A 25,160-nucleotide genomic window follows, 5' to 3' on the forward strand; every position below is an offset into this window, starting at 1 on the left:
CCCGAGTCTAGTAATCCAGTCATTTGCAGACCATTCACTTTTTCGGGACAAGCTTGGGGCCCATGGCTGCGTGGGCAGTCCACACTGCAAGCTGGATATGCGTAGTATGAACACCGGCGTCCCATGCTACAGTCCATCTGCTCAATGGTCGGGGACAATGGGCGGCTATATGACCTGGGCCGTGACATCTCCAGCAAATTACATCCTCAGCTGTGACCTTCAGAACGACCTCCGCCGCCCCTGTTGTGACCTCCAGTAAAGAGTGGGTTGCTTCCCAAAAGAACCGTCGACCCCCTGATAGCTTTCCACCAGTCCTACCAGGTCATCGGCGTTCCGGGGATCTCCCTGGGCAACCCAAGTCTGCATCGGCCTCGGAAGGGAGTGCACGAACAGGTCCATTACAACTTGCTCTGGGACACAGGACTCCGGCTGCAACCATTTTTTCAAGAGGTGCAGTAGATCAAATATTTGGGAGCAAAGGAGTTTGTCCTGGTGATATGCCCAGTGTTGGACTCGTTGTGCCATGACAGTCATTGTTACCCCCAAAATTTCCATTTTAAATGTCATATATTCTTTGCCATTCTGTAAGGCTAAATCATAGTAGGCCTTTTGTTGCTTCCCCATTAAGTATGACGTCAGGACTTCCGCCCAGTAGTCTGGCGGGAGTTTCTCCCTATCGGTGACCCTTTAAAAAATGGTTAAAAAGGCCTCTGTCGTCACCTGGTGTCATTTTCTGCAAGGCTCTCTTCACCGTCTTCTGGAAAGAGAAATCATCGGCTGACCTTAAGAGTCAAAACCTCCACCGTGCCACGAACAATCTCTGCGAGTAATTCAATCTGCTGCTGCAGTTGTCGGTGCAGCTGCTGCTGTTGGATCTGTTGCATAAACAGCTTGTCTCCTGTTGTGCCAACTGTTGTTGTTGCTGGGCTTGCATCAGATGTTTAATCAGGTCCTCCATGCTGTCGGACGTTGCTCCCTGGCTTATAACTGCCTTCACCTAAGACATGCAGTACTTCTGTAGCGGGAACACCAAATGTAACTAAGTTACTTACTAGGCTGTGGCATGAGGTATCACAAGAACCATTTCTATTAAAAAGTCCGGCTGGTTTATTTCACGCCACATAAACCGTAACACAGGAAAACAAAAATACAGCCCGTTCTCGGTAAAAAGTGAAACAAAGGAAAAAGTCCATTCAAAAGTAGTGCGGGTCTGCCCGCTTGAGTTAGAGAGTAGATTTTTAGACTTTTGGCTAAGACACACACTCCTGGAGATTTACAAACCTCCACACACAGACCATGTTTGAGACAAACAGGCTCCATTTTACAATGTGAACCACACCCAGGGGTGGAGAAATGTTGAGCAGCTGTCCCGCCCAACTCTTCAGATGCTCACATGAAACCAGGCTTGTCATTAACCCTACTTGGAACTGTGTGTACTAAAGCATTCCTCCATGTTTACATCACAGTGGACAACCATCTCTTAATACATATCTCCTGTCCACTACATGTACGGCAGCCACCTTACAAACTAAAATATGATCAACAGGTTACTGAATTAATGAAGTTATTGGTTATAAATTTTAAAACTGAAATTGGACGGAGAATCATCAACTGTTTTGCTTTTTCTCACTAATTCTTCATTTATCATTAGATGAAATTCTCACTGATTGAAAGAGAAAAGTCTTTTTTTTAGCAATTTCCTCCGCTCCAACGTACAAAATGGGTATTTTGTTATCTCTAGTTCTGAAATACTTTGCATTAAAAATTTTTAAAACTCACAAATAATTAAAAACTGGTTTTATTATTGCAGAAGAGCAAATTTTACTGTGAAACATTGCGGCATTTAACAGAAAATATGGTTTTAGAATCTGGACGGTGATGTTGTGACTAGGAAGATTAAGACCGTAGCTGCTTCTCCTTGCTCCCCTTGACTGCCAAATCTCTTTACAGACTTGTAGAGTGACCTGTCAATCTAGCAGAGCAGGGTGAAGGTACCGAGGACCTGCATGAATCAGAGACTGGGTCTATTATTGCAGGACACATATATTTTACTCTGAAAATCTGCCGCTGCTTCAGATTGGACATACTTTCGAAAACAGCTCCTGACCCACTTTTCTCATTAGGTAACTTCTTATGTCTGTATATAAGAAAAGATCTGTCAGTCGCAGGGCTGTGTAGTCGGAGGTGTGGAGTCGGTATAAAATGGACCAACTCTGACTCCTAAAATATATAAGAAATTCGGAACAGTAGTTCAATGCAGTTTGTGGGGAATATTTTTTCATACAATTTTTGGAAAGTTATGAAATGTCCTATAAATGTCTGTCCTATTCTTGATCTAAGGGTCTAGACTTTTAGCTGAGATGAATCTGTGCTACAGTAAATTTATCACTTAAACATGAGCCATGTATGAGGAAGTTGGAGTCGGAGTCATGGAAATTGAGGAGTCGGTGTCGGACGTTTGGCTCACCAACTCCACAGCCCTGGTCAGTCGGGATCAGCATGATTGGGGGGGGGGGGGGTCAAAGGGGACGTATGCCATATTCATCAACAATAACAGGAATAAGCACTTGAAATAGATCACTCTGTTTGTAATGACTCTATGAGTTTCACTTTTTGTATTGAAGAACTGAAATAAATTAGCTTTTTGATGATATTCTAATTTACTGAGATGCACCTGTATATATCATATACACCAACAAGCAAAGAAAAAAATACAAACAAAAAAAAAAAAACACTGCATTGTTTGCAATCCTCTAAATGGTGATTTTCCATAAGTGTAGGGTTATTTAAATGTTTTCTCCTCTCTGACAATTGCTATCACGTCATTCATAATGTCAAAAAGAAAATTTTTCCAAACTGGTTTATACAGTGCCTTGACAATCCACGACTTTAGACCATTTGAAACCTCCAAACTCTGTGTCACATTATCTAGAGCATCTTCACTTGACCCATTTTTCACTGCTTCTTTCACCCTATGGACATTTCTGTTATGGTCGAGGGCAGCAAGTTGTGTGCGTGCTACCATAGAGTCCATGAAGAAGTGTAATGTCTTTGGACGATATTTAAGGCAAGCGCTATGGTATATCTCTAACTCTCCTGTGTGACAGAGGAAGGAAAGTTGCTTTAAGTCCTTTAATAGGCTGGTACTTAGAACTATCTTTTTGAGTTGTTCATGGGCGACTGAATTTTTCTCCAGCCAGTTTGTATTGTTCACCACTTCTTCTGGGAGAGGTGGATGATGACAGGCTTTGCAGTCACTATCGCCTCCCCACTCATGGACATTGGTGACATGCTGAAGAACTGATTTCCATTTTTGGATTAACATATCAGTGTTTTTACAACATGTGCAAGAGCTCCACCAAATATGGTTTCTAATCGCCTCTACCCATTCGTATAGGACTTCACAGTCTTTCTTTTTTGCTGCCATTAAAACTTCATTGCCAATTGATTTGGATAAATGCCACAGATCTAACTGATGTACGATACCCGGATAATTGTCCTTTAGAAGCTCTTGGACAGCGACACTTCTGTCAGTAACAATCATTTTCACATCAGCGTTCATAGTTTGGAGTTCACCCATTGTATTCTGAAATCCTACTTTTTCTGAGTCTTTCAATGTGACTCCTGGAGTAACCGGATCCACAGAAAATGAACATATTTTTTTGCTAGCCACGTCCATGAGAGAGTATACAGAATACTTGGCAGAAAATCCAGGATTGTCTAATTGTTGATCTCCTGACAAGCAAAGTGGTCTTTCCCGGATACTTTGTATGATGGCCTTTTGCTCCTCCTTCCAGTGATGGTTGATGGCCGGGAACAGGTATATGGTCTGATTTTTATAGTAGGTAGTTTTGTCTATTGATTTCACATTTAGCAATTTGAACATATGTTGGGATTTTAGAAAACTTGAGCCGCTGAATAGCACTGCTGCCAATAACAGAACATTTCCAAGTGGTTGATATCCATGTCTTGGCTGGCTTTCCCATAGTAATCTTGTATGACCAGACCGGCACCGAACCTCTACTGATAAATATGATCCAACAGTTTCCTTCCTGTACTGTGTAAGAGGTGACGTACATTTTGTTTCGGACATACACGGTATCATCATGATCAGTTTTCTGAGACAGGATTCAAATACAAGATACTTTTCTTCTTCAACAGGACTTTCCACTTGTGAATCTAAGTCCTGGAAGACACGTTTTACATCATCTTCATCTTCTGCATCACTTGGAACCAAGAACGACTCATCTTCATCCTCACTCAATTCACTGATATGAAAGAATGAGTCATACGGGTGTCCTTGTTCATCATCGGTCTGTATGGCAGAAGTTCCCCATAAAATTGAATTTTTGCAAATTGGAGCGATTGATTCACTTAGAATAGGGGAAATCCGTTCAATTTTAGGATTTTGTGATCCAAAGTTAGTGATGTTTTGTGCAGGGATAGAAATTAGAAATTGATCCTCTTCTAGTTTTATATTGGGTTCAATTTTCGTATTGATGTCAATATTTGGTATTGTAAAGTGACTTTTAAAAGGTGTTGCTGATGCCACTTCTTGCCCTGCTGATGAATTGTCTTCTTGTTTAATATTAAATACTTGGTTTTTACCTGAAGAAGCAGGTCTAGATGCATCAATTTCAGGATCCAATGACAATTCAACTTTAACAAGATCTAAATTAATGTTTTTCAAATGTTCACTCGGATCATTGTCATCTTCACTTGGGCTGGAAGAACTGCAGTCATTAAATCCATTGTCTTCGTGGCTGGCAAGAGATGTGGTTGATTGTGAGTTATTAGCTGTTTTGCTTCCAAGCAATAAGGTGCACATAATTCTGCGATTTCTTCTAGATATTTTAGTTTGTGTGTGTATACTTCTTCTTCTATGCATTGGATCAGTAGCAACACAGCAGCTTTTTCTATTTGTGCAGAAATCAGTGTTGACACCTTTGTCCACCATTAAAGGCTTCTGGATCAGACATGATGGTTGAACGATCGGTGGCAGGAAAATAAGATTACCAGATGTCTGGCTGGGGAGAACACTTGGAGCAGCAGATGCTACGGCTACAGGATTAAAAAAAAAAAAATTTTCCTTTCGTTTTCTTTTCTTTGATGGCGGTGCACTGTCGGGAATTGCAGATTGGGAAGAAGGTGGTTTCTGTACAACAGATATAGAGGGTGGGTTCTGTGCAAAAGCAGATGCTGGTGGTGTCTGTGTTACAGGGGGTGCATTCACAGAAACTGGAAGAACCGTCATGGAGGACGGCTTTGTTTCACCAATGACAGTTAAACGAATATTGGCCAGTGGAGCTGTCATAGTTTTATAAGTAACCTCGCTACATTGAGAAGTAGAGATGATTGGACTTGATGCTGCGGATAAGGATTCTTTTGGACAGGAAGACAAGCTGGATGATGTGGTTTTGGTGTTTGAAGATGTTGCCTCTGATCTAAGCTGGGTTTCCAAAAATAAGTTAGAATTTGTGGAAACAGAAGGTTTCCCCAGAAATGTGACGGGGGCCACTATACTTTGCTGCAAGTTAACAGGTGTTAGCTGTCCCTCAAGTTGACCATGTTGGGATGATACTTTCCATTGTGAAATTGTAGGTGTACTCTGATGAACTATCGATGACGACACTGGTACTTCCACAAAGGATGAAGTAGAAGGTCTCAATACAGATGACTGCTCAGTTGCACCAGACACAGCAGAATTATTTGTTGTGGCCGTAGTGGTTGCAGTTAGTTGAATAGTTACCATTGATGGTTGGTTGCCAACTGCTGGATTAGGTTTTTGATCAGTTCCACATGATGGAAAAAAAACATGTTGAGGAACCACAGGAATTAAAGTCATTTTCTGAACGGTGAGTTGTGAGGATACCTTAGGAGGAACAGGAACCTCAACTCGATATGTACGTACTGCTTCAGAACAAGATGGTGTTTGGCCTTGGGCAGGTGGAGCAGAAGACGTGTGTTGCTCACTAGAAGGGCCTGTTGCTCCTGATGCTGATGGAATAGTTGTAGATGGTAAAGATGGAATTGTAGATGGTCTTACTGTATTAAAAATAGTAGGAATGGCGTTCTTCTTCAAAATCCTCCGACATCCGTCATAGTGGTAACAGTCACGTGAGAAGTGTAAGGAACACATTCTATAGGAGTTATTTACTTTTCCTAGATACACTTTTATAACCATTTGGTCAAGAAGTTCGGCATCATATTGTCCTGTCTGCATCAGCCATAGCTTAATTCTATCAGGTTCACTTGGAAAAGTATGAAAAGTTATAGAGCGATCATAATTCTTTCTTCTGGGATTACAACTACGCACAACACAATTTGGCATGATGAGATACCTACATAAAAAAAAGATGGAAGTAAACCTTTAGAAAGCATTAGATGTTAAAATGAATCATGTTTCTACCTTTTTCAAACATTTCTAGCTTCTTCCCAGAAATGAAAGTAACTGTACGTTCAGACTGCAAGTGATTTCCTGCAATCATGTGTACAGTTACGTCTGATGGATGGCATGGGGGCACAGGACTTGTGCTCATGCTATCTGAAGCAGACTGAAAAAAGATAATTAGCTCATATCACCTGATACTCACAGGAATCCCAGGCTCACGGATTAGTGTTCAGCATACACTTGCAAGGATATATAAAGAAGGTAAAATCCGGTGCCACATGCAATAAATCCTTTTATTCCAAAATTAAAAATCACAACATGTCCCTAGGAGGGGAACAACTCCTAGGGACATGTTGTGATTTTTAATTTTGGAATAAAAGGATTTATCGCATGTGGCACCGGATTTTACCTTCTTTATATATCTGAAGCAGAGGCAGGCTGTTAGAGCTCTTTCAGGTGTCAGTGATCATTGGTTTGATCTCAGATCGCAAAGCATGGACTGACTGCACATCTCCTGAACCGAGCGTGACCGAATCATACAAATATACGAAGCTGTCACGCTGGGGTCGGGAGACGCGCGGCCAGTAAAGTCAAGCATTTGGTCATTTCACCAATGGCAAACTTACCACGTGCTCTGAAAAAAATTATACTGTTTAGCCTATCCAGACCTGGGGAGTTTGAAGATATGATTGGATAGCAGACAAGGTGTTCTGCATTGATTGAATTATTCTTACTGTGCTGAGGAGTACACTTACTAGCAGCCCGAGTTCCGAAACAAATAAGTTTCGCAAACTAGAAAAGTGTGCTCTACATAATAAAAACTAGCTCAAATTACCCATGTCTATTCACTTTCAGCCTTTTTACACGATAAACAACAAAGTTATCATAATTAATGAATTAGTAAATGGCACTAAGGAAAACAAAAAGAAAATTTAGAAGATTACAGAGACGTTCGCCAATTCAAAAAGTGAATTGCCCCATCACGTGGAAATCTCTCTGTATGCTGCCCCTCTGGCCTACTGAAGTAGACACTGGAGGATTTTTTCAGCCACCGCAGGCTAAATTCTCTATCTCAATGTTAAAGTACCTTTTGGTACACAACCAAGAATAGGAAAGGGAAAAAGGAGAGTCAGCTCACCAGTGAATAAAGTGGTCCTTTGTTGAGAATGATATCGCATGGAGACGCTCTGGTTCGGGTCGGGCAAATATACAGGGAAAAAGAGAATATGACCAGGGATAAAATGAAATAATAAAAAAAAATGAGATCATGACTAAGACTTGCTAAAGTTGAAACGCGTAGATCGAGCTATAGTGTGTTGGTGTGGCTTGTCCTACTCAGGCTTATTTTAAATGAATCACTAAAGGAAGATATTTTTATTTCATTTTATCGCTGGACATTTTCTCTTTTTCCCTGTGTTTTTGGTACACAATGTTTCGAGTGAATACTCTTTCACAATTTTTGATCAATCTTTCTTGTGTGGGAGTATCCAATACCTTCACCCTTACATCTGCTCTCCTACAAACTCTTGAAAGTGCCACATATAATTGGCCATGTCCAAACACGGGCTCAGGCGAATAAATGCCGACTCGTTCAAGTGTTTGTCCTTGAGACTTATTGTCATTGCAAAAGCGGAGAAGTCACATGTCGAATCAGTTTCTGACCTGGAGCTTGTTTTTCGGCATTTATATAGAATACCCTCTGAATAAAGCTCCAACAAGGCTACATCTGTCCCCCACGCACATCAACTGCTTATTGTGCCGACAGACCCCCTCCGGAAAGCTCACTGGAGGTATCCGGCTCCTGGATGGAGAGGGATCACTTGTTTCGGGGACCCCCATGCGGCAGTGACCCGCTAACCAATGTTCCCTCTTAGCGTACCTGGAACCCAGGTCGGTGCGGGGCTGCTTCGGGGACCGGTGCCGGTGACCGCGGAGACGAGACGACGGGACCTTATGCGTAGAGACGGTGAGGCGCGGCTTCTGGGAGGCACGGAGGGAGGACACCGGTGCCCTGGTGCTGCGGATCTCCGGGAGCTGGGACCTGCAGAGGTGGGTAGTGAGTGGGTTGGAGAGGATTCGGTCTTCTTGGCATGATCCCGGAGGCTTCTCACCCCCTCCCCCGGTCTTCTTTTCCCTGAAACACCATTTTCTAAGAGGCTTGGCGCCAAACCGCTGCCTATGCTGGAGCCCTCAATCGGCCACTCGTAAGCCTAGTGAAAACCAGTGAGGGGAGACTCCCCTCCTCCTCCCTCTCTGAGAAATAGCCCTGGAATGGCTACTAATTCTCCTCTTGTCTTTTATCTGATAAATTCTCAGGTTTAACCAGTAAAGATAAAAAAAGCTCGCTACTGACATTGTTTGCTCTGCTTCCTCCCCCCCATATATTTGGGTGATACCTTCTTCAGATAATATAGAAAAGACATTATATTTTGCTGAGTATAAACGTACATATTAAAGTCGCTGAGAAAGAATTATTGAAAACTCCTATCTCCTATAAGGATCATTACGGAACATTTTGTCCTTATCCATATAACACCTATCAAATATTACATCTATATAACATTGATGCCCTTTGGTGGTCATATGAGGAAATTCTCAATATCTTTTTATAAAATACAAGGTTTTATACCTCTGCTGCCATCTTGTGACCCGATTAAGAATTGACACTCAGTGGCCCTTCCTAATTTTTCTTCACCTTAACCAGGGATATCCCCGCAAAATAAACCAGGTTCCCTATACCTGGCAACGAAATAGGCTCAACATCAACTCTACTAAACCTGATGGGGAAAAAGACTGTAAGTGGGAAAAAATCAGGTCCTACCCATTCTGCATCAACTGGTTCTAAAACCATAAACGACTTATTTTTTTAATCCCCAAACGGAAAAAAAGAAGGTATAATCACTCCCAGACGGACATCCCTAAGAACCATCTCACTGGCCCGCTCTATTAGTGCGCTGATACCCAAGAAACAATTATCAATATTCACGTCAAGAGATACATCGAAAAGAAGACTCCTCTTTCTACATATAAAATGTCCCCAAAACCACAAAGAAATCAACAAAAAGGACACATCTAAGGAAACCTCTACTTCCAAAGAATGCGGAAATTCTTCTGAAAATCTGGGGGCCACTCCATCTCTTTCAAACCTCATGGAGGGTTCGGATCCCTGGAATGACTCGCCAAATTCTTCTCATTTTACAGTTGATCAATCCCAAAGACCATCTATCTCGGAAACCGAAAGATGCTACTGCGCATGTGCGGGCGTCCATTTTGGGATATGTAAATTTCAAATGGGCAGAGAAATGACACAGGCAATATTTAAAGTAATAGGCAGGTCACTGAAACCACAGTGACCTGTCAAGAGGCCAGAGATATGAATACATGAATACAGAAGCAGAGCATCAGAGCACATGCATATCATTATGGCAGAACTAAAACTAAAGATTATAAAAGAACCACTGGACGGATTTCATCATCAAAGGTATCATTTTACTCAGCTGCTAGGTGTCTAATAGCAGCACACTGGAAACAAACACCCCCTCCTTCTTTATTGGATTCATATACGAGAATTAAGGATGTTAGAAATTTTGAATATCAATATGCAATGAATGAAAACAGAATTGAAAAATTCAATTTAGTGTGGTCTCCTTGGGATACATTTTAGACAACACTGAATATTTAACTACCGTACCAACCTCTCAAACTTAATCAATCCTTCCCTCACCCTTCTAATCTAACCTTCCCCTACCCTCTCTGAGAAACCCCACAATGCCTTCATATCAGTTGCACATGCTGCACAGCATGAGGCTGGTTCCTTATGAGAATTTATTTGAAGCTTTATCCTTGAAGTGTTTGTGGTGTTTTATTTTTAGTACTTTTTCTTTGTTGGATATTTATCAAGTGCTGCCATTATTATTTATTCCCTTTTTTTTTATAATATCATTATATTGTATTAGTTTTGTATTTTTTTGTAAAGACGTCTTAAAATGTGTAATTTTCTACAAAAGTATGAACGGTAGGCAATTCATTAGGCCTAATTATACCATTCTAGGCAATACTGAGGTTAATACTTGCATTAGGTGGCTATGTAGAAGAAACAGTCTTTGGAATAGATCAACAGCTTTCAGGGTTAATAGAGTTATTGGTTATACATTTTAAAACTGAAATTGGACAGGGAATTATAAACAGATTATTACTTTTTCTCACTAAATCTTCACTTATCATTAGATGAAACTCTCACTGATCCAAAGAGAATAATATTTTTTAGTGGTTTTCAATGTACTATATTAAAAAGTCATCAAAAATATACAGTCTCCGCTGCAATGTAAACAGTGGGTACACTATTTTGTTATCTCCAATTCTGAAATACTTTGCATAAAAAAGTAAACCATAAAATGCGTTTCAGAGGAAATATGCTTTTAGAGTCTGTTGGGACTAGGATTAACCCCTAGCTGCTTCTCCTCGCTCGCCTTGAATGACAGGTCTCTTAAGACACGTTGAGAGAGACCTGTCAATCTAGCAGAGCAGGGGGAAGGCCAAGGGTTCCTGCATAAGGCCACAGCCCCACTATCAGTATTCGGTCAGTATTTTTTCTCAGGAGTGGGTGATAAATGCAGAATTAGTGACTTGTTTCTATTATACCTTTTCTCTGATTGTTCCTCACCTGGTTTTGGCTCCCACTAATACTGGGGACATGGTCTAAATCAGAGACTGGCTCTGTCATTGTAGCCACGTATGTTTTACTCTGGAATTCTGCGGTGTTTTAGAGAGGGTATACTCTCGAAAACAGCTCCTGCCCCACTTATCTCCTTTGATAGATCTTTTCTTATATACATACATAAGAAGTGACCTATCAGTCGGGATCACCAGGAAGGGGAGAGGCCAGCGGGGACGTAACTATGTGAATAGTCATCCTAATTTTTATTTTACTCACGTATATAGCGCCATTAATTCCACAGCGCTTTACAGACATCATCATCACTGTCCCCATTGGGGCTCACAATCTATATTCCCTATCAGTATGCCTTTGGAGTGTGGGAGGAAACCAGAGAACCCGGAGGAAACCCACGCAAACACAGGGAGAACATACAAACTCCTTGCAGATATTGTCCTTGGTGGGATTTGAACCCGGGACCCCAGCGCTGCAATGCTGCAGTGCTAACCACTGAGCCACCTAGTGCTGCCCCTAATCACCGGACGCAGATATAAAGTATATTTTCTCTGAAACATTGCAGCATTTCTGAGTACAGCAAACAGGGCAGCAATAACTGAACCAGTCTCTGACTATGATTGTTCTACTCCTATCATAGAAACACTTGCACCACTTCTGCATTTTGGCTTACGAATACTGATTTAAAATATTGGCCAAATACTGAACGTGCGAACGTGGCCTTACGCTGCCCGTGGTTCTGACAAGTTCCCCTTAAGAAATATGTTGATACAAGAGTGGGGAATAGTAATATCAACCTCTTGTAAAATAGAACATTGAAAACTGTTAACTTTTTATGGCTGTAGGAATATATCGCAATATACACAATATATATCGTATACACCAACTAGCAAAGAAAAAAAAAACTGCATTGTTTATAATCCTCTCAATGGTGATTTTCCATAAGTGTAGGGTTATTTAAATGTTTTCTCCTCTCTGACAATTGCTATCACGTCATTCATAATGTCAAAAAGAAAGTTTTGGCAAGCGGGTTTATACAGTGCCTTGACAATCCATGACTTTAGACCATTTGAAACCTCCAAACTCTGTGTCACATTATCTAGAGCATCTTCACTTGAAGCATTTTTCACCACCTCCTTCACCTTATGGACATTTCTATTATGGCCGAGGGCTGCAAGTTGTGTGCGTGCTACCATAGAGTCCATGAAGAAGTGTAATGTCTTTGGACGATATTTAAGGCAAGCGCTATGGTAGATCTCTAACTCTCCCGTGTGACAGAGGAAGGAAACTTCCTTTAAGTCCTTTAATAGGCTGGTACTTAGAACTATCTTTTTGAGTTCTTCATAGGCAACTGAATTTTTCTCCAGCCAGTTTGTATTGTTCACCACTTCTTCTGGGAGAGGTGGATGATGACAGGCTTTGCAGTCACTATCGCCTCCCCACTCATGGACATTGGTGACATGCTGAAGAACTGATTTCCATTTTTGGATTAACATATCAGTGTTTTTACAACATGTGCAAGAGCTCCATGAAATATGGTTTCTGATCGCCTCCACTCATTCATATAATACTTCACAATTTTTATTGTTGGATGCCATTAAAACTTCATTGCTTATTGATTTGGATAAATGCCACAGATCTAACTGATGTACGAAACCCGGATAATTGTCCTTTAGAAGCTCTTGGACAGCGACACTTCTGTCAGTAACAATCATTTTCACATCAGCGTTCATAGTTTGGAGTTCACCCATTGTCTTCTGAAATCCTACTTTTTCTGGGTCTTCCAATGTCACTTCTGGAGTAACAGGATCAACAGAAAATGAACATATTTTTTTGCTAGCCACGTCCATCAGAGAGTATACAGAGTACTTGGCAGAAAATCCAGGATTGTCTAATTGTTGATCTCCTGACAAGTAAAGTGGTCTTTCCTGGATACTTTGTACGATGGCTTTTTGCTCCTCCTTCCAGTGATGGTTGATGGCCGGGAACAGGTACATGGACTGATTTTTATAGTAGATAGTTTTGTCTATTGATTTCACATTGAGCAATTTGAACATAAGTTGAGATTTTAGAAAACTTGAGCCGCTGAATAGCACTGCCGATAACAGAACATTTCCCAGTGGCTTGTCTTGGCTGGCTTTCCCACAGTAATCTTGTATGACCAGACCGGCACCGAACCTCTACTGATAAATATGATCCAACAGTTTCCTTCCTGTACTGTGTAAGAGGTGACGTACATTTTGTTTCGGACATACACGGTATCATCATGATCAGTTTTCTGAGACAGGACTCAAATACAAGATACTTTTCTTCTTCAACAGGACTTTCCACTGGTGAATCTAAGTCCTGGAAGACACGTTTTACATCATCTTCTGCATCACTTGGAACTAAGAACGACTCATCTTCATCCTCACTCAATTCATTGATATGAAAGGACGAGTCATTCGGGTCTTCTTGTTCATCATCGGTTTGTATGGCAGAAGTTCCCCATAAAACTGAATTTTTGCAAATTGGAGCGATCGGTTCACTTGGAATTGGAGATATCCGTTCAATTTTAGGATTTTGTGATCTAAAGTTAGTGATGTTTTGTGTAGGGATAGAAATTGAAAATTGATCCTCTTCTGTTTTTATATCAGGTTCAATTTTTAGAGTATTGATGCCAAAATTTGATATTGTAAAGTGATGTTTAAAAGGAAATGCTGATAGCACTTCTTGCCCTGCTGATGAATGGTCTTCTTGTTTAATATTAATTGCTTGGTTTCTACCTGAAGAAGTAGGTCTAGATGCATCGACTTCAGGCTCCAATGACAATTCAACTTTAACAAGATCTAAATTAACGGTTTCCAAATGTTCACTCGGATCATTGTTATCTTCACTTGGGCTGGAAGAACTGCAGTCATTAAATCCATTGTCTTCGTGGCTGGCAAGAGATGTGGTTGATTGTGAGGTATTAGCTGTTTTGCTTCCAAGCAATAAGGTGCACATTATTTTGCGATTTCTTCTAGATATTTTAGTTTGTGTGTGTATACTTCTTCTCCTATGCATTGGGTCAGTAGCAACACAACAGTTTTTTCTATTTGTGTAGAAATCAGTGTTGACACCTTTGTCCACCATTAAAGGCTTCTGCATCAGACAGGATGGTTGAACGAACGATGTGCTGTGTGGCAGAAAAATGAGATTACCAGATGTTTGGCTGGGCAGAATAGGTAGAGCAGTTGACGATACGTCTACAGGATTAAAAAAAAACATATTTTCCTTTCGTTTTTTTTTCTTTGATGGCGGTGCACAGTCAGGAATTGCAGATTGGGAAGAAGGTGGATTCTGTACAACAGATATAGAGGGTGGGTTCTGTGCCAAAGCAGATGCTGCTGGTGTCTGTGTTACAGGGGAAGCATTTACAGAAACTGGAAGAACCGTCATGGAGGACGGTTTTGTTTCATCAATGACAGTTAAAGGAATATTGGCTGGCGGAGCTGTCACAGCTTTGTAGGTAACCTTGCTAAATTGAGAAGTAGAGATGGCTGGATTTGATGCTGCGGATAAGGATACTTTCGGACAGGAAAACAAGGTGGATGATGTGATTTTGGTGTTTGAAGATGTTGCCTCTGATCTAAGCTGGGTATCCAAAAGCAAGTTGGAACTTGTGGCAACAGAAGAAGGTTTCCCCAGAAATGTGACAGGGGCCACTGTAGTTTGCAGCAAGTTAACAGGTGTTAGCTGTCCCCCCAGTTGACCACCTTGGGATGATACTTTCAATTGTGAAATTGTAGGTGTACTTTGATGAACTATCAATGATGATGATGCTGGTACTTCCACAATTGATGAGGTAGAAGGTCTTGATACAGATATCTGGTCACTTACACCAGACACAACGAAATTATTTGTAGTGGCTGTAGTGGTTGCAGTTAGTTGCATATTTACCATTGATGCTTTGTCACTAACTGCTCGATTAGGTTTTTGATCAGTTCCACATGATTGAAAAAAAACATGTTAAGGAACCACAGGAATTAAAGTCATTTTCTGAATGGTGGGTCGGGAGGATACCTTTGGAGGAACAACAGGAACCTTAACTCGATATGTACGTACTGCTTCAGAACAAGATGGTGTTTGGCCCTGGGCAGGTGGAGCAGAAGACGTGTGTTGCTCACTAGAAGAGTCTGTTGCTCCTGATGCTGATGGAATAGTTGTAGATGGTAAAGATGGAATTGTAGATGGTCTTACTGTATTAAAAATAGTAGGAATGGCGTTCTTCTTCAAAATCCTCCGATATCCGTCATAGTGGTAGCAGACATGTGAGAAATGTAAGGAGCACAATCTATAGGAGTCATTTACTTTTCCTAGATACACTTTTATAACCATCTGGTCAACAAGGTCGGCGTCATATTGTCCTGTCTGCATCAGCCATAGCTTGATTCTACCAGGGTCTCTTGGAAAGCTATGAAGACTTATAGAACGATCACAATTTTTTCTTGTGGGAGCACAACTACGCACAACACAATTTGGCATGATGAGATACCTAAATTTAAAAAAAAACAATAACAAAAAAAACAAAACAGAAAAGATGGAAGCAAACCTTCAGAAAGCATTAATGTTAAAATGAAACATGTTTGAAAAAAGTAGACATTTTTAACCTCTTCCCACAAATTAAAGTATACGTTCAGATTGCAGGCTGTTAAGGCTCTTTCAGTCGTCCATGATCATCAACCAGATCTCAGATCGCAAAGCATGCTCTGACCACGTCTCCCGAACCGAGCGACCTGTCTGTACATTTCTATCCGAGGTCAGATCGATGATCACCGTTGTCCGAAAGAGCCCTTATAGACAGCTGTTTGGTGTGCTGAGACAGGACCTTGTTCTGATCCCATAACTTTAACCTCTCAGATGGCAGCATCAATAGTGACAGTGACATGTGAGGAGTTAGACAATGGGAGATCGCTCCCTACCAGACCATCGGCGCCTCCGCAGTATGACTGCTGCGGCACAGTGCAAGAGATACACAATGTAGTGGTGCTTATGCAGAACACGCAACGCGATCCCCCCGAGTGCTGTTAGGACACCTGCACTGAAAACCTTGCCGGGAACTGAGGCCGCTCCTAAGGTGCCTCCCCCTCCATTGCCAGAGTTGATACTTCCATTGCATAGTAACGGAGTACAAAAAATAAGTATACTAAGGAGTAAGAAGTAGTTTGAAGGCCACTTAGATGCACATGTTTTACAGAACTGAAGTCAAATCACTTAAAAAATGATTTGCAAAGTTAAATAACTTTCACGGCTGCATAAATTAGCGAAACAATTGTGGAAGTTTATTTACACCTAACAGTTGTCTGATCCTTTCCTAAAAGATCTATGTGACTGCAGATTTCTGAATCTTCACAGTGATAAATTACCTGTTCTCGATGTTGAGAGCGGACGGTCACATAACCGCAAGTATGTAATATGAATATTTCCGGTCTCATTTCTACTAGACGTGTGAGGCCTCACTCAATTCGCTTGTATTCTTCTTCTCTGGGAGGAATGTACTTTGTTACATGCGTGACATTGACCAGTCAAAAGCAGGCATCGTGCAAATAGAAAAAGATAATGCCAGCTACTGTGTAGTATACAGCAAAGCTGAGTCTGATTACAAGCACTTTCCGATCTCCACTCACAGCAGTCAGTGTGAAGGGAGCAGGATATAGTAGAGCTGAGTATGATAGCATACACTTCCAGATCTCTCATAGTAGTCACTGTGTGGGGTGGTAGGGGATACAGCAAAGCTCAGTGCTATTACAAACACTTCCAGATCTATCACTGCTGTCAGTGTAGTGGGAAGAATATAGTAGAGCTGAGTAATTACAAACACTTCAATATATACTCTAATAGAACTATCAATGTGAAGAGAGGGGCAGACCTGAAAGCGCTGTGAGATGTCACACGATTCCTGAGGCCAATCAGCGCTGTCTCCTACAGACGTAATTGACATCCGGTGGAAGTGAGAGCAACAGCAGCTCTCCTGTCCTCTGGATGTCTTAATTTGTTAGAAGGTTAGAGTGAAGCCAGCAATGTCACGTGAGCCAGTGCAGACACCGCTGGAATTGCACCAGAGGCGAGTCATAGGTATTCAGATGGTGTTGGCCGAGTAGTGAAGAACCCCTTTAAGTGGGTTCTCCTTCTCTCATGTAAACCCAGACTTTGGCTCCTATACTAGCCCCATATGCAGCACAAGATCACAAAACACGATCATCTCCACTGTATCTATAGGCATAAAACTGTGGGTCTAGGAGATGATGATGGGGGTTTAGAACGAAAAAATGCAGGGCAAATAAATAAGTCTGCAACGCAGCGTTCTGAGAACCCTAAAATTTTAATCTTTACGCTGATGTAGCCTTATAAGTTGTTTTTTTTTTGGTGGGGCAAGTTGTATGTCTTCTAAACTCCATTTTGGGTTCCCATAAAAATCTATCATTGTGATAACTTTTGTTTATTTTTCCAGAGCTGTGTGAAGGAAATGCGTTCTTTTTAACAACATTTACAATGCATCTTCAAGGTTGTAACTAGCAGTCATTTTTCACTTTTTTTTCCAGAACCGTCTTCCAAGAGCTGAGTTGTTCTTTTTTTCTTTTAATAGCTGATTTTTATTTCATTATTATAATATACTGGTAATGGAAAAATATTTTTGTTAGGGTGGATTAAAAAAAAAAAATAATAATAATAATCAGCAATTTGAGTTGTTTTTTTTGTGATGTGTACATGAAAAATGTTACAATTATTCCACGAGTTAGTAAGATTATGATCATGCCAAGTTTATATAGGTTTTTGGAAGCATGTCCAAAAAATAAGCAATTTTGTCATTTCAATTTTTTTCTTCTCACGACTTCCACCGTATGTGCAACTAGCACCACTGAAGTCAGTGTTGGGTTGCAGTGGTCACGTACATTATGGACAAGATGTTATCACTACAGAAATGGCAGACCCCACTGAAGCATTGGTCCTGGAGCGGCGGAGAATTCAACAAGCAAGTTATAGGTATTTTGTTCTTTTAGAACAACCCTTAGGCTATGTGCCCACAATGCAGATTTGAAGCAGAAATTTCCTCAGCATTTCTGCATCTCCTTGGCAGAAAAAAAGCATGTGGATTTCACATGCATTTTTTCAGCGTTTTTACATGTGTTTATGTATGCGTTTTTCCAAAAGATTTTGGGCATCACTTGGAAAAGGGCTTGACAAGTTGGTCACACAATATAAATCCATGCAACTGGCATGGATTTAAATTGTGTGACCAACTTAGAGGAAATTTCTAAGTAAAAAAATAAAAAACCTTATATTCACCTCTCCGGTGGCCCCCGGTCTGCTCCCAGCCACGTCCTCTCTCCTCAGCGTCCCGAGGTGTACTGGCAGGACCTGCGGTGACGTTATTTAGTCAACTGATGGTCACGCGACCATCACCTAACCGCTGACATCAGCGGTCGCGTGACCATCAGCTGACTAAGTGATATCACCGCAGGTTCTGCAAGTACACCGCGGGACGCCGAGGAGAGAGGACGCCGCCTGGAGCAGACCGGGGGGCCGCCGGAGAGGTGACTATGAATATTTTTTTTTATTTTTTACTTTATAATTCTATTTTAACTTGCGGGTACCATGGTACCCGGGTTAGAGGAGAGTCTCCTCTTCTCCCAACCCGGGTACCATCCGAGCATTGAACCGCATAACATTCGCATGTATACATGCGGATATTATGCGGTTCAATGCAAGTCAATGGGCACGATTTCGCCGCGAAATCACGCCCAAATTGGTTGTGCTGCGGATTTTTTCTGCAATGATAATCCGCAGCGGAAATTTCCACAGCATGTGCACATGCGGATTATCATTGGGATACATCCCAGACCTCTTACAAAGAGATTTTAATGAGTTTCCGCTGCGGAAACGCATTAAATCCGCATCGTGGGCACACAGCCTTACTTATCTGCACCTTTAGTGAAGTCACAAATACACTTTAAAGGGCATTTTCAACCACAAAACTCAATTAAAAGTTTATTATACAGTCATATTGGGAACTACGATACATTAAAAATCATCCTTGTAGTGTAGTTTTCACTTGCTTCGTGTTTTGTTTTTTTTTAAAAAAAGTTTTATTTTTTTCAAGCAAATGAGAGAGCTCTGATGAACCCTCGTTGTGGCCAAGCGCAATGTTCTGAACTCTCAATTATCATGCTAAGCTCCACTGCTTACGTTGATTGACAGAACCCACATAGCCAGAGCGTGTGCTGCGAGAATTGAATCCCAAACACTGTGCCTAAGCACTGGTGCTGCTAAAGCACATCGAGTAAGCACCCCCAGGTTCAGTGCAGGCGTGCTCTCATCTCTTTCCGTATATTAATGTAGTGAGTGGGCCGCTGCAGACGAAGAAAGGAATGAGCATTCGCCGCCGCACTGACACTGTGTGCGCACTTACTGGATTCCTGCAGTGTGAGTGTGCACATGAAGGGCCAGGAATGCCGTTCAGGCCATGCTCGCTCTGGGCAAGCATGCAATATCAATCAACATAAGGGGAGGTGTGTGGCAAGGTAACTTAGTGGAGGCCCAATAAGTACCTGTATAAGAAAGGTGTCAGTAGATGCACAAGGCAGGAGCAGTCAGGACAGGACCACATGCCCCCGGAAGAAGCAACGCGCGTCGGGGGGTGGGGACGCTGCTGGTATCTGTCCTGACCACTGCTGCCTTGTGAATCTACTGACACCTTTCTTATACAGATACTTATTGGGCCTCCACTTGTTTTATCCCTAGTAGCCCAGATAGGGCACTATGTATGCTGGGATCATTAGGTGGTTTACATGTCACTTGACTATACAGTGTAGATGATTGTATATACTGCTGCCTATTCATGTCCTTTTCTGGCAAGATTTTTGTTTATTGCGTCATCTTAGCTTGACTTTCCCTTTATTTACACTTTAACTTTCTTTAGGTGTCAGTATGCACTGTTAGACGATTCATTCTATTCTTATTTGTTCTATAATACCTTAGTAGTGATTTGATCTCACAGTGAATAGCATTGTTATATGAGAAGTCGCTTGACTTGATCTATATAGATGTCCTTAATGACCAAGCCAAATTTTACAATGCTGACCAGTGTCACTTTGAGGTAATAACTCTGAAACGCTTCAACGGATCCCACAAATCCTTAGACTATTTTTTCGTGACATATTGTACTTCATGATAGTGGTAAAATTTCTTCGATATGACTTGCGTTTATTTGTGAAAAAAAAACGGAAATTTGGTGAAAATGTTGAAAATTTAGCAATTTTCAAATTTTGAATTCTTATACCCTTAAATCAGAAAGATATGTCACATAAAATAGTTAATAAATAACATTTCCTATATGTCTACTTTACATCAGCACAATTTTTGAAACAAAATGTTTTTTTTGGTTAGGAAGTTATAAGGGTTAAAAGGTGAATTTACAAAGCCATTTTTTTTTTATGGACCACATCACATTTGAAGTGACTTTGAGGGGTCTATATGACAGAAAATACCCAAACATGACAGCATTCTAAAAACTGCACCCCTCAAGGTGCTCAAAACCACATTCAAGAAGTATATTAACCCTTTAGATGCATCACAGGAATGAAAACAATGTAGAAGGAAAAAATGAACATATAACTTTTTTTCACAAAAATTTTACTTTAGACCCAATTTTTTTTTATTTTCACAAGGGTAACAAGAAAAAACAGACCACAAAATTTGTTGTGCAATTTTATCCTGAGCATGCCAATACCCCAGATGTGGGTGAAAACCACTGTTTGGGCGCACAGCAGAGTTTGGAAGGGAAGGAGCCCCATTTGACTTTTTGAATGCAAAATTGGATGGAATCGAGAGCGGACGACATGACGCTTGGAGAGCCCCTGATGTGCCTAAACAGTGGAAAACCCCAAGTGACCCCATTTTGGAAATTAGACCCCTCAAGGATTTTATAGAGTGAGCATTTTGAACCCACAGGTACGACACAGAATTTGATAACATTAGGTCATCATATTGAAAAAGTTAATTTTTCTTTTTCACAAAAATCTTGCGTTAGCCCCAAATTTCTCACTTTTTCCAGAGGTAACACCAAAAAGTAGACCCCACAATTTGTTACCCATTTTCTTACGAGCGCGGTGATATCACACATGTAGTCAAAAAGTTCTGTTAGGACAAACGGCAGGGAGCTTGGAGCGGAAGGAGCAACATTTGAATTTTGTAACACAAATTTGACCGAAAGAGACGGAGGGCACCATGTTCCACTTGCAGGGCCCCTAAGGTGGCTAAACAGCAGAAACCCTCCACAACTGACCATTTTGGAAAATAGACCCACCCAAGGATTTTATCAAGGGGTATAGTGAGCATTTTGAACCCAGAAGTACAACACAGAATTTGATAACATTAGGTCATCATATTGAATAAGTTGTAATTAGTCTTGAGCGCAAGTGCTCGCACTTGAGTTTGCATCAGGTACTCGGGAATGCACCATGTATCGCGGGGTGCTGGAGTGACATGCTCGAGTCCCCGCTCGCATGTTTTGCAGCTGTTAGACACCCAGAAAAAAACCTTGCATGGCAGGCAATCCCCGCATGTTTTTTGGGCTGTTTAACAGCCACGAAACATGTGGAGGAGGGGACTCAAGCATGTCACTCGAGCAAATGCGATTCTTGGTGTATACCCGATGAAAAACACTTGCACTTAACACTAATCATATCATTATTTTTTTTTTCCTTTACCTTTGAAAAAATTCCAACCCCAACGGAAAATAAAAAAAGTTTTCCATTTATTTTATAATTTTTATCTAACTAAGGGGGGGACAAAGGGGGGTTTGATTTATTATTTTTTGGCTTTTGATCACTGAGTATAATAAAATACACGGTGGACTGATTTCTATGAATCCCATCCACTTAGCAACTGTACGATGCTGCGTTTTTGAAGCTGCAAAATAATGCAGCGTCAAAAACGCACCAAAAGCTGATCATGGGAACGTGGCCTGAGGCTACAGCCCCACGTTCAGTATTTGGTCAGTATTTTATCTCAGTATTTGTAAGCCAAAACCAGGAGTGGGTGATAAATACAGAAGTGGTGACTTGTTTCTATTAGACTTTTCCTGACTGTTCCACTCCTGGTTTTGGCTTACAAATACTGAGGTAAAAAACTCACCAAATACTGATAGAGGGGCTGTAGCATTATAGGACAGAGAAAAGTAGGATTCTTGCAAGAAACAGCTCGGATACAGATGACACCAGTCGCTCGGCACCGATATAATGGCCGCGCTTTTCTAGTAAAAGTGATACAAGTGTGAACTAAACCAAATGCTGTATGGTAATACAACGAGAGAGTATATAGATATATACATACACACACAAGGAGCCATGACATTATTACTACAAGAAGTACAGACTGTTATTTACAGGATTATCCCCCTTCCTCCCACCCTAATACAGAGGGACAGGATTATATGGTGAGACGTGACTATGTAGTGACACACACCGGGACACCTCACACCTTATCCCGCCAGTTACCTCAGCAGTCACCACACTGCGCCGTCTCGACTTCTGGTAATCATGTCGTGTTGTCTGACGTCATCAACTGGCGACCGAGCGGCGGCGCGCCGTCACAGTGACGTCACGCAGCGTAGATGGCGGATAAGCTGAGACAGCAGTCTGGAGGCTTTACCTCAGGTGATTAGGGCTAAAATGAGGGCAGTTCGGCATGATGGCGGCCCGTGCTGAGTAGTGCTGCTGCTCCCGCAGTCCCGGGGAACTCATGAATGAGGTGTATACGGCGGCGGAGAGGTGGGAGATGAGGGAGAGGCAGGGGAAGGCGGCTGGTGCCACAGTGAGCTGGATAACTTATTGTATGGAGAGGGCTGATAGGAATATCTGTAGATGATAGGGGAATGATCACATGTAACATCTAATCAGGTGTATAGTATATTCTCTGAGATTGTTAGGTGGGGAATGAACATGGAATATCTACTATATATATTATCTCTGTCTATGTGGAAAATGTGATCATTCCCCTATTATCTACAGATATTCCTTATCTAAGATGCCCAGGAAACCTATTGTACTGTTCTATAGTTTGGGACCAATAAATTATTATGTTAAGTTTTTATATATTTCTATTCATTCTTTTTACTACGTCCTGGCAAATGAGATACACATAAACACACAAATTTACACACACACACACACATATATATATATATATATATATATATATATATATACACATGCATGCACACAGTACAGACCAAAAGTTTGGACACACCTTCTCATTTAAAGATTTTTGTGTATTTTCATGATTTTGAAAATTGTACATTCACACTGAAGGCATCAAAACTATGAATTAACACATGTGGAATTATATACTTAACAAAAAAGTATGAAACAACTGAAAACATGTCTTATATTCTAGGTTCTTCAAAGTAGCCACCTTTTGCTTTGATGACTGCTTTGCACACTCTTGATATTCTCTTGATGAGCGTCACAAGCTAGTCACCGGAAATGGTCTTCCAACAATCTTGAAGGAGTTCCCAGAGATGCTTAGCACTTGTTGGCCCTTTTGCCTTCACTCTGCGGTCCAGCTCACCCCAAACCATCTCGATCGGGTTCAGGTCTGGTGACTGTGGAGGCCAGGTCATCTGGCTCAGCACCCCATCACTCTCCCTCTTGGTCAAATAGCCCTTACACAGCCTGGAGGTGTGTTTGGGGTCATTGTCCTGTTGAAAAATAAATGATGGTTCAACTAAACGCAAACCGGATGGAATAGCATGCCGCTGCAAGATGCTGTAGTAGCCATGCTGGTTCAGTATGCCTTCAATTTTGAATAAATCCCCAACAGTGTCACCAGCAAAGCACACCCACACCATCACACCTCCTCCTCCATGCTTCACGGTGGGAACCAGGCATGTAGAGTCCATCCGTTCACCTTTTCTGCGTCGCACAAAGACACGGTGGTTGGAACCAAAGATCTCAAATTTGGACTAATCAGATCAAAGCACAGATTTCCACTGGTCTAATGTCCATTCCTTGTGTTCTTTAGCCCAAACAAGTCTTTTCTGCTTGTTGCCTGTCCTTAGCAGTGGTTTTCTAGCAGCTATTTTACCATGAAGGCCTGCTGCACAAAGTCTCCTCTTAACAGTTGTTGTAGAGATGTGTCTGCTGCTAGAACTCTGTGTGGCATTGACCTGGTCTCTAATCTGAGCTGCTGTTAACCTGCGATTTCTGAGGCTGGTGACTCGGATAAACTTATCCTCAGAAGCAGAGGTGACTCTTGGTCTTCCTTTCCTGGGGCGGTCCTCATGTGAGCCAGTTTCTTTGTAGCGCTTGATGGTTTTTGCAACTGCACTTGGGGACACTTTCAAAGTTTTCCCAATTTTTCGGACTGACTGACTTTCATTTCTTAAAGTAATGATGGCTACTTGTTTTTCTTTACTTAGCTGCTTTTTTCTTGCCATAATACAAATTCTAACAGTCTATTCAGTAGGACTATCAGCTGTGTATCCACCAGACTTCTGCACAACACAACTGATGGTCCCAACCCCATTTATAAGGCAAGAAATCCCACATATTAAACCTGACAGGGCACACCTGTGAAGTGAAAACCATTTCCGGTGACTACCTCTTGAAGCTCATCAAGAGAATGCCAAGAGTGTGCAAAGCAGTCATCAAAGCAAAAGGTGGCTACTTTGAAGAACCTAGAATATAAGACATATTTTCAGTTGCTTCACACTTTTTTGTTAAGTATATAATTCCACGTCTCCGGGCGGCGGCTGCGGCCAATCTGCGAACCGTGTTAGTGAGGACTGGAGAGCGTGTTTAAATTTGGCACCAAAATCGCTGATTAGTCACGACCAATCAGCAGAGCGGTGTTTAAATTTGGCGCCAATACTGCTGATTGGTCGCGGTCGGCGGCCACGACCAATCAGCAGAGCGATACAGAGCTGGGTTTAAATTTGGCACCAAAATCGCTGATTGGTCGCCGGCCGCGACCGATCAGCAGAGCGGTGTTTAAATTTGGCCCCAAAATCGCTGATTGGTCGAGGCCGCCGGCCGCGACCAATCAGCGATTTTGGCGCAAAATTTAAACAACGCTTTG

General features: G+C 41.6%; 2 protein-coding genes across 2 annotated transcripts in view; one reads left to right on the forward strand and one right to left on the reverse strand.

Moving 5' to 3' along the window:
- The window catches only part of LOC141173996 (uncharacterized), a 41,270-nt gene extending 18,431 nt beyond the window's left edge, over positions 1-22,839 (reverse strand). Inside the window, exon 1 of the mRNA XM_073658577.1 lies at positions 22,580-22,839. The gene's annotated coding sequence lies outside the window, so the exon portion shown is untranslated. The remainder of the gene's footprint in view (positions 1-22,579) is intronic.
- LOC141173997 (pre-mRNA-processing factor 39-like) overlaps positions 22,639-25,160 on the forward strand; it is a 69,173-nt gene continuing 66,651 nt past the window's right edge. Inside the window, exon 1 of the mRNA XM_073658578.1 lies at positions 22,639-22,738. Coding sequence (XP_073514679.1) covers positions 22,696-22,738 — 43 coding nt within the window. The 5' untranslated portion in view covers positions 22,639-22,695. The remainder of the gene's footprint in view (positions 22,739-25,160) is intronic.

This window comes from Phyllobates terribilis, unplaced genomic scaffold (assembly GCF_046119375.1).
Source record: "Phyllobates terribilis strain yellow unplaced genomic scaffold, ASM4611937v1 Scaffold_13__5_contigs__length_258822181, whole genome shotgun sequence".
NCBI lineage: Eukaryota > Metazoa > Chordata > Amphibia > Anura > Dendrobatidae > Phyllobates > Phyllobates terribilis.